The sequence below is a fragment of the Trematomus bernacchii genome, unplaced genomic scaffold, assembly GCF_902827165.1.
Source record: "Trematomus bernacchii unplaced genomic scaffold, fTreBer1.1, whole genome shotgun sequence".
Classification (NCBI taxonomy): domain Eukaryota; kingdom Metazoa; phylum Chordata; class Actinopteri; order Perciformes; family Nototheniidae; genus Trematomus; species Trematomus bernacchii.
In genome coordinates, this window is record NW_022987582.1 from 9,730,805 (window position 1) to 9,745,971 (window position 15,167).

General features: G+C 41.6%; 1 protein-coding gene across 1 annotated transcript in view; it reads right to left on the reverse strand.

Annotated features, from left to right (window-relative positions):
- The window catches only part of LOC117480499 (eukaryotic translation initiation factor 3 subunit H), a 59,794-nt gene that overhangs the window by 35,854 nt on the left and 8,773 nt on the right, over nucleotides 1–15,167 (reverse strand). Inside the window, exon 2 of the mRNA XM_034127844.1 lies at nucleotides 11,922–12,078. Within this exon, the coding sequence (XP_033983735.1) occupies nucleotides 11,922–12,078 (157 nt within the window). The remainder of the gene's footprint in view (nucleotides 1–11,921; nucleotides 12,079–15,167) is intronic.

Below are 15,167 nucleotides of genomic sequence, written 5' to 3' on the forward strand. Positions count from 1 at the left end.
AGCGACTGGTTTGTAAAGTACCTGGTTCTTTGATTAAAAGTCAAAGAACAAAGAGCTTGTTGCCCCCATAAAGGTTCAGGTACTAAGGTACTGTTCTCCTGCTGTTGTTTAGACTTCTCCGACAGTGGCTGACTATTTGTTCATTCGTCTATTTTGATCACCACAAATCATAAAAGGTGGCTTTCAGTCTTTTGTCTTTGTTGGGCTGCTGCTCTCACATTTACTCATCATTGCCATTTATCTTTTTTTGCCCCGGTATCCATCTCAGTTGTTTACTTTTGCCGTCCATCTTTTCCTGTTTCTCCTCACCTAACTCTCAATCTTTTGCTTGGTTGCCCCAATGTTTCCCTCTTTACCGTCACCCCATCCCAAAACCTTCTCTCCCCTCTCTCTTACCATGCTTTTTCTTTAATTCTCTTATCCTTGTCACATGCTTCACTCCTTACCTTTAACCGTCCCCCCTGCTCCCTGCAGCCCACCTGGATTAGCAGCAGCCTGCAGTAATGCATTCTGACCCCCCTCCACACAGAGACACACAAAATGTAATGTGGGGCAGAATCATGATGAGACAAAGGAGCGGATGAATAAAACAGTGGAACTGATGGCGATGGTGACGGCACCCAGGGGAACCACACACTTGATTTATTACGCCGGGTGAGCATTCAAAAGCACATGCAGCCACGGCTCGCTGCTAACAGCCAGTCTCAGATCTACACTACAGTGAGAGAGGGAAAGGGAGGATAGAGAGAGATAGAGGAGAAAGGTGAGAGACTGGGGGCAAGGAGCAAAAGACAATAAGAATCTTTCAGAGCTTGGGAGAAGGCCCCTCAAAATCCTAATATAACACATAACACATGCTATATATGATATCTTCAATGTTTATATATTTCCCCTAAAGGTGGCCTGCCAAGTGATTTCTAATTAGACTCATTGAGGGAGAGCAAGGAAAAACGGAGGAAATCAATTTCCCATTTGGGGCAGGTAAAGTGATCTATTGAAGAGCTAACCCCACGGAAGACCTTATCAGAGCGGGAGAGGGCCAACTTTTCACAAAATACACACACACCAAACGCCTCGCTGCATACTGAAAAGTGTATTTACAGCCAGGAGCGGACAGATCATGGCAGAGGCTTTATAAATCCCCCTGACTTCAATTAACCCAATGTGAAAATGTCTGCGCCAGACTACAATTAAAGTTCCTAAACCCAAGGACTAACCTTGCAGACCCTTTTGGAGGGAAATGCTGATGCAATAGTCCTTTAATATATTGGATAGTGTAGTCACTTGTATTGCTTTGTCTTGGTTTAAGAACATTAAGATTTTAAACATTTAAAAAAAAAAATGTCAGCACCTTCTCTCAGTAACCAACAACGATCATCATCGTTATAGCAACCATTATAGCAAGCTTTTAAGAAAAAACACAATACTACAATATGTACAATCTAGTGCTCAAGATCTGTAACATAACTTAGATGTCACTTCATTGATAAAATAAAAAATAAAGTCTGTTAAGTCACTCGGGTTAAAACAGATAAATCAGGAGGGCATTACTAAAGGCTTATGGTTTTGGAGTTTCCCCTTAAAACTATTTTAATTTGATTAATCAGTATTCATTTCTTAAAACTTTGAATAAACAACACTAACACCCACTCATAACTATGAGCAACATTGAACTGTCAATGCATCAACTATTTCCTGGAGCATGAGCCCAAGTTATCTCTTGGCCAAGTGAAGTTCTTTTCAAATTTGATTTCACTGCCAAAGAAGCTATCTTATAAATAATGACGGAAAGAAAGGACAAAGGGAAGGCAAGGAGACTGCGATTGTCTAAAATCTCAATAGAAGGAGAATATTCAGTGGAGGTGTCAAGGACCATTAGATGGAAAAGGGTGAAAAGCCAAAGAAACTGAAGCAAATGCTGCTGCTTTCTTGCCAGGCACAACAAAGCAGAGTTGAAGATGTCCCTACAACAAGTTCCAAAGTGCTCAGTTTTTGTCTATCGGGGAACTACGACATGAAGGCTTAGAAAAGACATTTAGGGGAAGCTAAATTAGCCTGACAAATATTCAAGTCCATTTTTTGCCTGCATAACAAAGGTAACAGTGTGTTATCTTTTCCGCAGACAGCATATGAGTTGGGCTAAGTGGATTAGGCTAGCTAATGTGTGCAAGTAGTTAAGTTAGCCGGATACAAATGTTAACTAATGGTCTTATCCTATATTGGCAATTCTATAATATTTCAGTATTTCAGGAAAACATTCACTTCTTTCAAACATTTTCTTTGGACGGTAGGTTGGGAGAAGAACATATTTAGATGGTATCATATTCAATTCAAGATTCAAAGGTTGAATATGCACAAAGCTACAGTGTAGAAATGGAAATGAAAATCTTATGACCCGAGCTCCTCCAACAATCCAACATATACAATACAAATATCAGATAGATATCAGTACGGTCACATAAGCAGATATAAGCCAACTAGCATAGACAGATTGGAGAGCATGTCTGCTAACCCCTGCATTATACACTCATGTGTTAAAAAATGTCTTTTTATTATTATTTTCTATGTGCATTGATTCCACAGTAATAAAGTGACTCTTCTACAAAATTGCCTTTGTTTCCTAACATAGAAAGGTCATGGCAGGTCAATGGATGACAAGGGAGATGTAACATTAATTCAGGCATGCCTCTTTACATTGCACTTAGGCCTAGGCTCCACGGGAACGAAAACGGGTTGAATCCGCATATTTCTCATGCGTATAGCCCTCTAAGCTAGACGACGCCGTAACGGAAACGTAGAAACAGACCCTGCAAACGACAACGGGTCCAAAGGTGGATAGATCTGGGAACGGAGCGCTCTGGGGGGTCCAACGGGGCCGTGTGGTAGCCTATACGGTCATCCGTTTCTGATAATGACGACGCAATAGCCCCGCCTCTCCCCACCTCTGCTGCTCACCCCCGCAAAAGTACACTGCACACTGAATTCAGATTATTTATCTTTATCTCGATATGGACATAAACGCGAGTGAAGTCTAATCTGACAGGACGGAGACACGCAGCTCCACCCGCTGTGATGCAGCGGGAGCAAAACACACACTTCAAGTCAGATCATCACCCTTAGCTATTTTAATTACCTCTCAAACTACCTAAACTAGTTATAAATATGTTTATTTTTACTGTCGAATCATCATTACTGGATCAGCTGCTGCATGAGACAGACACTGACGCTGTCAGAAGAGAGGAAAAAGAGACAGCCTCCGTGTATTTTATTATTATATATCATTATATCGTCGTTATTCATTTGTTTTAAAGCTCAATAAATAACAAGATTTTTGACCGGCACTTTTATAATTTTGTCCGGAAGATTTAAACTTTAACACACGTTGACCGGCGAAAAACTCTGCCCGGATCCCTCGGCCCCCACCGCGGAGAATAAACAGAAGTGCAGCCATGACAACCATTCTTCTTCGCTGCTTTTGTGGAGGAAGTTACAGCGCCACGTACAGGCTCGGCATATGTACTGCAGCTTTTCCAGCGGTTGGATGTAAACGGAGCCGTCTCGTGGAGCTTGACACAATCCGGTGTATATTGCGTGCGGGCGGAAGCTTTTTTGCGGTTGCATTTGTGTTTCTCCGATGCGTTTTGCCGTATGCGTTCCCGTGGAGCCGGGGCCTTAATCGAGGACTTTGGTCTTTTGTGATGCATCAATGCCATTTTCAGTGTTAATAGAATAGCCAAGTACTAGCTTTAGAAATCCGTAAACACCTTACTTGAGGTGTAAATACAAGTGTTTATTGGATCAAAGGACATCTTTTTTTAAAGATAACTGTTCTTTGAGTAGTGCCATTAGCCTAAAACTCTGCACTACCTCCATGTTAATATCAAATAATGATTGGTTATGGTATGGTATGTAAATACTGACTTGTTCAGATTGCACAGTCCTTACACTGTTGCTTGCACTAACATGATCTCATTGTAGCATCAGACAGCACCCTTCCTTTCAGTATGCATCACAACACTTGGATGGAGCAAAGGCATTTAGGAACAAAGTGCTGCAGACCGATGGAACAAAAATTGCTCTTTGGCGGCAATCACAAAATGTATGGCTGACAAAAAGGAGAGAAGCATTGCAAACCGTTAAACATCGCAGTGGACGTATTATGCTTTGGAGTCATGTGGCAGCCAGAGACATAAAAGGTATAGACTTTTCTCACAGCAGACATTTTGGCTTGTAACGGCATTAAAATCACAGGTGTAACTAATGACATTGAATATTGCACCGTCCCATTTAGGTTTCAGTACAACTTACCAGATAAGACAGCTTGGCCATGAGTGACGTGATTAGATTAGTGACCTCTCTTTGACAAGTCTGAATGACTGCATTGAGTCTTTTATTCAGAGGGGGAATAATGGACCCTGATGATTACATCAGGACCACATACAACTAAAGATACACCAATCAAATGACATTAATCAAAACCAGTATGATGTCATCTGATCTGCCATGTCCAGCGACTGGATCAGTGTCATATTTATATATTTGCAGCTTGAGGGATTTAAGCACAGCAGCGAAAACAGTAACGCTACAGCCCCGCAATATGCACTTTGGCATCCAATTGAGCCTCGCACACTTTCAGCATGTAACCTGTCAAGTCTATGACAAGGCATAGAGCTCTTAATTTGTGACAACTGCATTTATTAAAACCGTTTATAAACAACTTTAAAGGGAAGCTTTGCCCGATATTCAACTGACTTTAAGGTAAATTCGTACTTTCAGTGTAAGCATGTTCAATCTACAAGGTCAGCCAAATGGCATCAAACTTGGGGAATACAACACATTAGGGCTGCACGATATCAGGAAAACTTGCGATACGTGATAACACTATTAAATATTGCGATAACTATATCAATTACGATTTCAAATAAATTGCTTTGGATTCACTGCAAACATAACCCCAGACGGTAGAATATGCAGACCTGAACAAATTAAAAATGAGTTCCAATCCAACAATATAGTTTATTTTTTGTTATATAGTTTATATATATATATTATTTAAAAACGTCCTAATTCTCCCCTTTACAACATTTTCTGGCCATCTGTTCTATCACAGAACACACATGAATTTATATTTATATATTTTTTCCTTTAAACATCATCATTTAAGTTGCACACTTACACGGGAGAGAGGGCAGCAGTGCTAATAAAACATGTAGTTCTTCTCGCCAAGTAAAGATATGTTCCATGAAATTGAGAGTTCAGATTAAGGCATGGTGACACCGCTGCTGCTTTAGTTTCAATGTGTGTGCCGGAGCGCACCAGAACCACACTCGGGGACTTTTTTTTCTACGTACAGTACACACAGGGTTTTCTATGTGCTCAAGACAAGTCCACTGTAATCAATGTACATACGCCGATCGTTCAAATCACAACTACGGCACTAAGGCTGTGCCCGGAGTAAAAGACTGTTCAACTTATTCAAGTCGGACCAAATATGAATTAATATATAAATTAATTATAAAACGCAATCTTTCTTGAAACAAACATACTTCCAAATAAGACAAGTGCTGTCTTTTTTACATAAAACTGATATTTTTCTCACTCGTCTCTTTCCCTTCAGCCCTCAATATGTTCCGCTAACATTGGCATCACCACCACGGCCAATAGCGGGACTTCTATATGTGGGGGGGCGGGACATCTAAAGCAGTAAGGCTTCATCGGATTGGTCAGATATATTAGCATGAAGGGCGTGAATGCATGGCACATGGAAAAGGCTATCATTTATCGCTGTTTGAGCAGTCTTTGCGATGAGACTATCGCGAATGTTGATATTGCGATAATAATAGAAAATATTTCAGATTAATTGTGTAGCCCTAATTCGGATGTACGAGGACCCTCACCTGGGTTAGGAATGGAAGATCATGCACATCCATGTTTTTCCAAGCATGTATATCGTTACAATGTGGGTGGTATGTGCAAATTAACAATGCTGAGATTCCTTATGTGTTACTGTTGCCCAGAGGATCCCTTGGCAGGTTAGACTTCTGAAAGGTCTTTGAAAAGGTTTTGTTGGGCAGTCACATCAGTGTGGCGATAAAAGTTGCCGAAAAACTACCCAGAGATTATGCGAGATGTCAACCAAGCTGATGGTACACACCCACACAGTCCTAAGAAGTGATCTAATCAGGCAAAATAAAAAATCTCCGATGGACGTGCACTTGGCTTTCAGCTTTCCTTACTGCTTAAGTCTCAGCAGGCAGATTTTTTCTATCTCAGAGCAGAATCATACTCACTTCAATCTAAAGTTCTGTGGCTAATTGGTTTGCTGATTAATTCAAACAGTGGCAGGAGGAGTGACATAAACAACAAATAACAAACTGAAAGGATGGTGCCAATCAGCTTAATCAACCTTTTAATGACTGCAGGTTGTTTAGAAACCAACAGTGGGTTTCATTGTCCGTCTTATTAGGAGAGGATAAGAATCAGCCTTGTTATAATGTTGTCATGTCAGATATCCAAATGAAAACACATTTTGGCCAAGAAAAGACCATAATGTGTTGTTTGAGGGGCAAAAACACATTAATTGCTCAAATCAGGACACATCGCAAAACAAACTCCCTTAAACTTGTTTGTTTCACCAGTGTGACAACTGTTCCCCTCATCTGAGCCAATGTGAAGCATGATGCGAGCCCAGAAAGGGGTCTGGCAGCCCCGACCACCTGCGCTGGGCAGAGCAAGCAGCTTGGCATGGGGAAGCGGGATGGCCAGAAGGAAGTTCTGAGCTGTTCTATTATCTATAATAAGAGAAACAATAACCCCTAAAAAACGTTGTATATTGACAAAGGTGATATGAAATAAGTACATTTATAATATGTCAATGTTATACTATAAAGCATGCATGCAAGATTACCTTTTTTTTTTTTATTCTGTTGGGCTTAAAATCATAAACACAAAAAGCATGAGCCCGGCCCAAAAAGTCACATTTCTGCCTACATTTTTATCGGCCCGAAAAGCCGAAAAGCAAAGCATTCCCGCCCTTTCTGGGTAACAACTTTAACAAAATGTCAGGACATAATAAACCCAACAGGAAATCGGTTGGGTGCTGACATCGTTTCCCCCTCTAACAGTATGTTCCTTTATTAATCTTTCTATAGTTGTGACAGAAATGGACAGAAGTAGAGTTGTTGGACAATGTGGTGCGGAATGAAGGAAAAGGAAGATAAAAGAAAGGAAGCGGAGTTGGTGATTGAAGGGAAGGGAGAAGGAGGACGCAGCTTTCTAACCTGCAGTAAGTTACAAAAAAAGGAAGGAGAGTGAAGGGAAGTAGTGGAGGGTGAAGGACGAAAAGGAGCAGGCTCATTTTGTTCTACCTTCAGGATACCACCTGCTGCCGTCTGAATACATGCTGACATGGGTTGAATATCAATCAGATTAACTCAATTGGTACTGCGCAACGATTACTTTGATATAATCCCTCTTTACAAGTTTAACAGGCCACATGCTTTCAAGCCTGCAAATTGCCACAAGCCACACTTCATCAGTTGTTTAAGCAACTGATATTAACAATTTGTTTTTCTTTAATGTTCAACTATTCTAAAAGATAAAAGAGTTGCTATTCATTAGGATCAAAAGGTTTTGAAGTAAAGGTAAAAAGCTGTTTTAAGTTTCATGATTTATCCTCTTGTTTCAATGTACTACTTTCCTTGAAAATACCTTATCCCCCTCCCAGTGTTTCCGCCAGACCAGGGCTGAGAGGGTGTCTGTTTCTCCCCCCCCCCCCCCCAGTTTACCACGCAGTTCACGCGCGTGCTCCACTAGCACCCCCCGTCAAGGCTTGCCGGCAGTACACTTTCCGTCACAGGAACACGCTTTGCTGGCGGTGAAAAGAATCCCACCATCCCAGACTCCTTTGCCCCTCCAACAGAGGGATGTCCTTGTCCTTTTTCCTTTTCATCATTTCAAGCGATTAAAAACTCTCGATCTTCAGGGCGTTCCGAGCTGAATAAGGGCGTCAAATGACAGCAAGACGCCCCCCTGGCGGAAACGCTGCCCCCTCCAATGAAAAAAAGACTTCAATTGCATCATTCTTTTGCTATTGCAAACTCGACATTGAACTTTGTGCAGTCCATTTGCACGAGCTATGGGAGCAGCTGCCGGCAGTTTTTTGAGAACAGTTGGTAAGAGTGTTGAAAAATTCAACAGAGATATTTGTAAACCTGTATAAGAATGGACAGGTTCACCGCAGACCATGCAAGAATGAATTTGGAAAAAAATAAACGCCCCCACATGTCAAAACTTTAAGTGCAGTGACATTTTCAATAGACGTACACCATGTGTTGACAGACTGTAGAGGTTGGCAAGACCACTATCTAATAGACTGGTTCATTGAAAAACTGAGATGGTAGCTTGGTGCTGATTCTCAATGGCACTAAAAAAAAACATCCCTTATGTAACAACTCTTATTCGCAGCTAATAAACAAAACACATCTCCCCAACTGTGTGTTTAGTGTGTGTCAAGAGCAGGGAGGGTTAATATAACTACCTTACAGTGTCTGATGTAAATGCCGTTGTCCCTAATCTCTGCTTCACATTATCGCTTATATCACAACAAAAGAATAATGGCCAAAGCACATTATTAACATGCTACTTGCGTGCCTCTAGAGCACAAAAAGCCTAGAGAATAATGTCTGCAGTTCTTCTCATCTCTCCATACATTTTGTAAATGATACAAGGACAAAGTATGCAAGGACATGGGAAATAGGGGGGCTGGGGTTCAGCCAAGGTTTTATCTGAGGCAGATTCCACTGTGCGCAGTCCATTACTCTCTTTCTCCATCTTTTTCTCACTCAGATTGGTCACATTTGCTGCCACTGACTGTCCCGCAGGAACAGCTCCACACTGTCACCTGTTGATGAAAAGGCGGCATAACACACACACACACACACACACACACACAGTCACGTGCTAGCTCTCAAATACACTGGCACAAAAAAGTAACGTAACTGCCAATCCATGTTTCCTTTAAAAGATATATATAGTAGGAGTCATTCTGATCTAAGGGGCCAGGCAATGAGTCAGAGTAAGATGACTCAGGTATAAACACACGAGCACACACACACACACACACACACACACAGCGCAGAGACAGATATATCCACTCATGCAGACCTTGTAAGGTAAACGTGTCTAGGGTGCCTGATCGGAGGTGAAGAGACTGCGTTCTGCTCTCAGTCTTTCTACACCCTAATCTTGAGCTTTATCTGGGGGCGTAGCGATTAGCTGATATGCATCTGTAAGTCAATACAATAGTCAGAGACAGGGCTACATTGATAAAAAAAAAAACGGTTTCAGTCCACATTCAGTGAGACTTTGTTCAAAAAGTGTCGAGAACATTTTGGCCAAATATCCTCCTGTGCATGTGGCGTAATAGAGTGTGAATAATACAAGAATAAGAATAAGGGCGTCAAATGACGGCAAGACGCCCCCCTGGCGGAAACGCTGCCCCCTCCAATGAAAAAAAGACTTCAATTGCATCATATTGCAAACTCGACATTGAACTTTGTGCAGTCCGTTTGCACGAGCTATGGGAGCAGCTGCCCGCAGTTTTTTGAGAACAGTTGGTATGAGTGTTGAAAAATTCAACAGATATTTGTACACGTGTACTGTCACATTCAGTGAGACATTGTTCAAAAAGTGTCAAGAACATTTTGGCCAAATATCCTCCTGTGCATGTGGCGTAACAGAGTGTGAGTTTGTCTCATCTGTCCTGAAAAGTTGAACTCGCAATAACATACCAATTTAGGCCATTTGCTTCCAAAAAGAAAGATAGCACGGTACAGAATAACTAAGTAGTGATCGACACACAAGCTGTGGACCTGGCCCTACTTACAACGCAGGTGTGAGCAACTACCTTAAAAGCCCCACCTGTAAGTCCTCATAGTTTGACAAAATAATTGAAAGCCATTTTACTTGCTAAAAAACAAACCCATTTGGTGTCGAAAATACTGCATTAAGGCCAATGAAACTGGCCCTTATACCGATAGAAAAATGTATCTACATATGCCCGTCAACATATTGATATAGGATAGTTACACACCATCATTCATAAGAACGGTTTTGGAACTGTAAAAAAGAGTAAGTTCACCGACATGAACACTGTTCGGTCTTCTGCCCCAACATCGGAACAGCAGAAACCCTGGCAATTAGAGAGGAAGAGCGAGAGATGGGGGGGAAGGAAAGAGATGGCAAGAGAGGGAGTGGGATAGAGAAGACAGGAAGAAAGAAAGCGAGTGAGATCTGGCTGGTCAGCTGTGTGCGTGGGTTGACAATTCGGGCTGACATACAAAACTACCAAATGTACAGACATAAAATATTTTTTTATAGGATTCTGTGAGGTGCATTTATTTCTCAAAGTAAATCTCCTTCCATGGCTGTTATTCAGTAGATAAAATCATGTGTAGCATTAACCCTTTTTTCGGCAAACACACTGTGAGCGGAGACGGCTTACAGAGTAGTCTACAGAGTTGTCTTCTCTGTGCTGTACCGTTTATCTAAATCATTCCAACGACAAACAGCAGGCGCAACATGAATGACTGTGCACATTTCCCTCTTGAACTTGGTTCCGTAGTGACAGATATACATGAAGTCTGTTGCCTTTTTCAAACTGGATCAAAAGCCGGTTCAGAGGAATTCTGTTATTGTTCTGTGAATGTTGGCGCTGTTCACTGATGCACTTGTTAGGGAGTGACAGATGCAAAATCTAGCGCATCAAAAGTTAACAACCAAACACACCATGACACTCACCAGCACAGACACACACAGTGTGAGCCGTTACTGACACTAATGACCTTAAGACACTAGTGGCATATTTTGCAGAATTCTTGACGTTTGCTTGTTAGCAGCAGAGGCCTGATGGAGCAGGATTTTCCCCCTTTCTTCTGTCTTTCGCATCTTCTCACCTTCCCATCTTTCGGGCTTGTAGCGGATTTTGTTGCGCTAACAAGGCGCGAGCAACAACAAGGTTTGATATGAGAAAGGCTGAGGTCAGAGGACAGGGCATCCTTTGCTATGAAAGCTGACGGGAGGCGGGTGGGGGGAGAATAGCGTTTGTGTGTGGATAAAGACTAAATCAAATCCTGTGCACGTTAATACCACCCATCTGTAAGCCAAACAATGCAGCCCTTCCATCCCCGCACCACTGCCCTCACACATCAACCCTGGCCCTGACAGTGTAGGACACCCAGCGCCTAGTTAGCTTAGTTAAAAGTCAGCATTGTCCTTAACGTCGTGCAGAGGCACTCCTTACGCACACCAACATTCAGGGAGTTGTTAATATGATCCTGACGTCAATAGAAAGTTATTACTTTAAGCTTTCCGTTAATTCAATTGGCTCAGAATGGTAAACCCCAGGGGTTTGACACAAAATTAACTTTTCAGCTCACCCATCAAACAAACAAAAGAGTTTCCTCAACCAAAATAAAAATGTCTCACAAACATGTTCCAACTGAATATTTTCACTGCTATTTGATGTCAACTCAGTGTGGACAAAACCCAGTGCTAATTAAAAACTTGTTTATTATTCACGATGGAATTCAGTAGAATTTTTAACAAAAAAAAAATCAATCTTTTGTGGTTTTATTATTTGTGAACAAGCTAAGACTAAAGCCTTTATGTCACTGAAGCATTCTGATATCGTCATCTCCTAAAATGTACCAGCCATTCCAACACTGGATCCCATCGCTTCATCTTCTAAAGACATGTTTTACTGTCTGCCGACGCTTTTTCCTTTCAAACTAGGTTGTGATGTTTGTTTGTGTGTGTCGGTGTGGGATGTGTGTGTCGGTGTGTGTCGGTGTGTGTGTATTTTTCCAGCTGCAGGAGAGGATCGATAGAATAAACAAAGAGGGTACACTGCTCTTGTTTACCTTCATCAAAGTCGGCATCATCCTCGGTGTGCTGGGGGAAGGGGAAGCAGTTGGTGATCTCCAGCCGGTCCTCCACCACCAGGCCCAGCAGGACGCCCTGCACCACCTCGCTGCCCTGGCCCTCTTCCTGGTAGTGCTTGATAATCTTCAGCACCACCTGCGACAACAGAAAGAGCAATGTCACTGAAGTATCAAACTACCGTAACATAATGGAGAAGAGGAAAGGTGATTTAAGGTTCCTTTAGTAACAGTTTCAGAAAAAATTACTCATTTCATAAACCGGGGCAAATGTATTTATTGTGCAGAGCTTGGCTTGATATTGTATCTTATCGTCTTTTGATTTATGTCATCTATTTCAATTGCGCCTCAGCTCGTCATTAGTTTCTGTTTTGGTTAGTTTGTATGAGATATTTTTTCAAGCCACTTGGGGTTTTTTCATATGCCTTGCTGCAGACTTTCTTGTTCCTTTCTCTGTTCTTTTCCACATTATATTTGATCACAGTACATTCAAGTATTTAATTAATACCAATGGGAAAAAAGGCGCAAAGAAACAAATTGCCTTTATTTCCCAGTACACATTGCCACTCTATTTTCCTGTACAGAAATGTATTGTAAAATAATTATATTGATTAAGAACATGGTTCAAAATATATAGTTAATTATTATTTTGTTATCACACCTATGCATTTAATGACTTTAATCAACACATTACTTAGCTTAACAGTGTCTTCAGGTCATTGTAAATACAATCACAACATAGTGAAGTCCAAGATAATAAAATATGAACAGTTCACAATATTACTAGTCATTTCACTACTCGAATATGTGCATTGGGAGACGTCATGTTTCTTACAGTACAGACGATGCATTCTTTATGGTATCACATACATGTAAAGAGTTTGATCTAGGCAAATATTTGGCACAAAGAAAAAGTGATGGATTTAAAAGAGGAACTAGATATGCAAGGGGATACATTAATACTGCTCCATTGGAAACAATTAGATTGTTCTAGTGTTAGAGTGCTTGTGTTTAGCCTGTGTGCAGCCTTTATCTGTGCTAATGCTTTCATGGTTCAGCCCACCCATCACCACCTCCACTCTGGAAACCTATAATAAAGCAACTCCTACTCCACATCTTTGAAATAAAAAAAACATTGCCAGCATAGTGTTCAATAGAATTGCAGCTGCTTGTCAGAGAAAGAGAGAAAACAAATCCAGATAGAAAAATATTTCATTTATTCAATTCAGCATTCTTGAATGGTCTTTAAAACTGTTCTGACTTGTGTTAAAATGTATGTAACGATTTTCTGCTGGGACGGGAAGAGCACTAACATTAGCAAGCTAGGCTAAACCGCTTCTCAAAAAGAAGCTTCTTTAGCCGTAATACTGGTTTCTTAAGGCCAATACTGTTGCTTTTTGGAAGTTTAAAGAATCAAATAACAATACATAGTTGTATTCTCTAACAAACAAAAATATACTTGACGTTGACCACGTTTTTAACTAACCTGAAATCCGGTTTGATACAATTCCTTGTAACGTATTGGCCCACATTTGCACAAATTCAAGTATACGATTCTATTATCCAATGTATTGTCCTGGTCGATTTATGGGTATATCTTGAGAAGCTACTTAGCCCAGCTTGCTAACTTCCAAATTGGAGTAGAGTCCAACGTTCATACAACAACAGGGCCTCCTTATGTAATATGCTGTATAGGACAGACCTCCTAAATCACTATAGTTCCAATGCATTTTGTTAAATACGGTCACAGGCTACTGAGATATGATGTGCTCCTGTCAGTAGCCCGTCAGGATTGACAGTGTCTCCTAGCAACACCGGCCCCAGATGTCAGTCAACCGCCCACTGAGGCCTGAAGCCTAGAGACTGTTTCCACCAATATGTCAAAAAAGCTTTTATCTCCTTGAAAAGTGGTGAATTACGCACAATGGCTGTATATTTAAAATCATGATCTACACTCCCTACATTTGTTTTAATTGCATAATAAATCTTCAGCCACTGTTCTGCAGGCTTCTCTGGTCACTAAGCTCTTGTATAAAACCAGGAAACCACCCAAAAGCCCTTGTTAAGTGGACATTCTGGGACAGGTAACTATCACTGGCTGGATTTGGTTGCAGGTTGAGTTGTTACCACCACCTGCAGTCCTCAACACCTGTTCATCTCTGATTGCATACAAAAGGCCAGTTAGTATTCAACTCCGCCAAGCAATTTACACTGGAGAGAGAAGAGGTGGCACACGAAAAATAAGAACCTGAATCTGATGGAATCTTGAAAAGAATGCTACCCTCGTACAGTGGGTATATTTGGACTTGTAGTCTGATAAACCCACATGGCCCTGCCGCATCCGGACAGGGTGTCATGCATCATCGTACGTGTTTAATATTTAATGCCAGATAAAAATGGGCCAATAGGACAAGCCTCCACATGATTGAAGAGCTGGTTTAAGCACTAATGCTGCATCACCTATACCAAGGACAGCAGGGAAAGCCTATGGCTTATTTCTACACACTCTCACAGAAAAACACACACATACGCCTACCAATCATGAGAAACATCAACCAGCAAAAAAGAGCCAAGGCAAAGAGTGGAGAATAAGGCAAAGCGTCTAAATGAACAGGAAGAGGACATGAAAGCGAAGTGTGGAGGGGGAGAGCATAAATCACGCTGATAACAGTGTGGGCAGGTCACAACCAGAGGCATTAATAATACACACACACACACACACACACACACACACACACACACACACACACATACACATGCAGGCAGGAGCAGGGTGGTAGTCCTTGGGCCATGCTCACAACAAAACACACATCATCACCATGAGGGAGCCCTTACCCGTCTCACTAGCTCACGCACACACATACACACATGAATCTGTCTTGGGAGATGATTTATTTCAATAGAGTGCTGGACCTGTCATGGAACAAGTAAAAGAGCTAGGGGAGGGAGAGGTGATACGGGGTGGAGTGGGTAGGAAAACAAATCTCATTCTCTGCCTGCCTGCTTGGCTTTTCTGACTGAGAGGGAAAGAAGGTCTGAACAATAGGCGCTGGGGGGATGGATGGGGAAGAGAGAGGGAGAAAATGTAAGAGTGAGATCTTGTTGGGGAAAGTGGTGGGCGAAAGTAGGGAGGAAATGCAGCCATGGAAATGTGACAGAGAAACCAGCAGGACAAGGGAAATAAAGACCAAAAAGAGCAGGACGGGCCAGGTCATGGATGTATAAGGA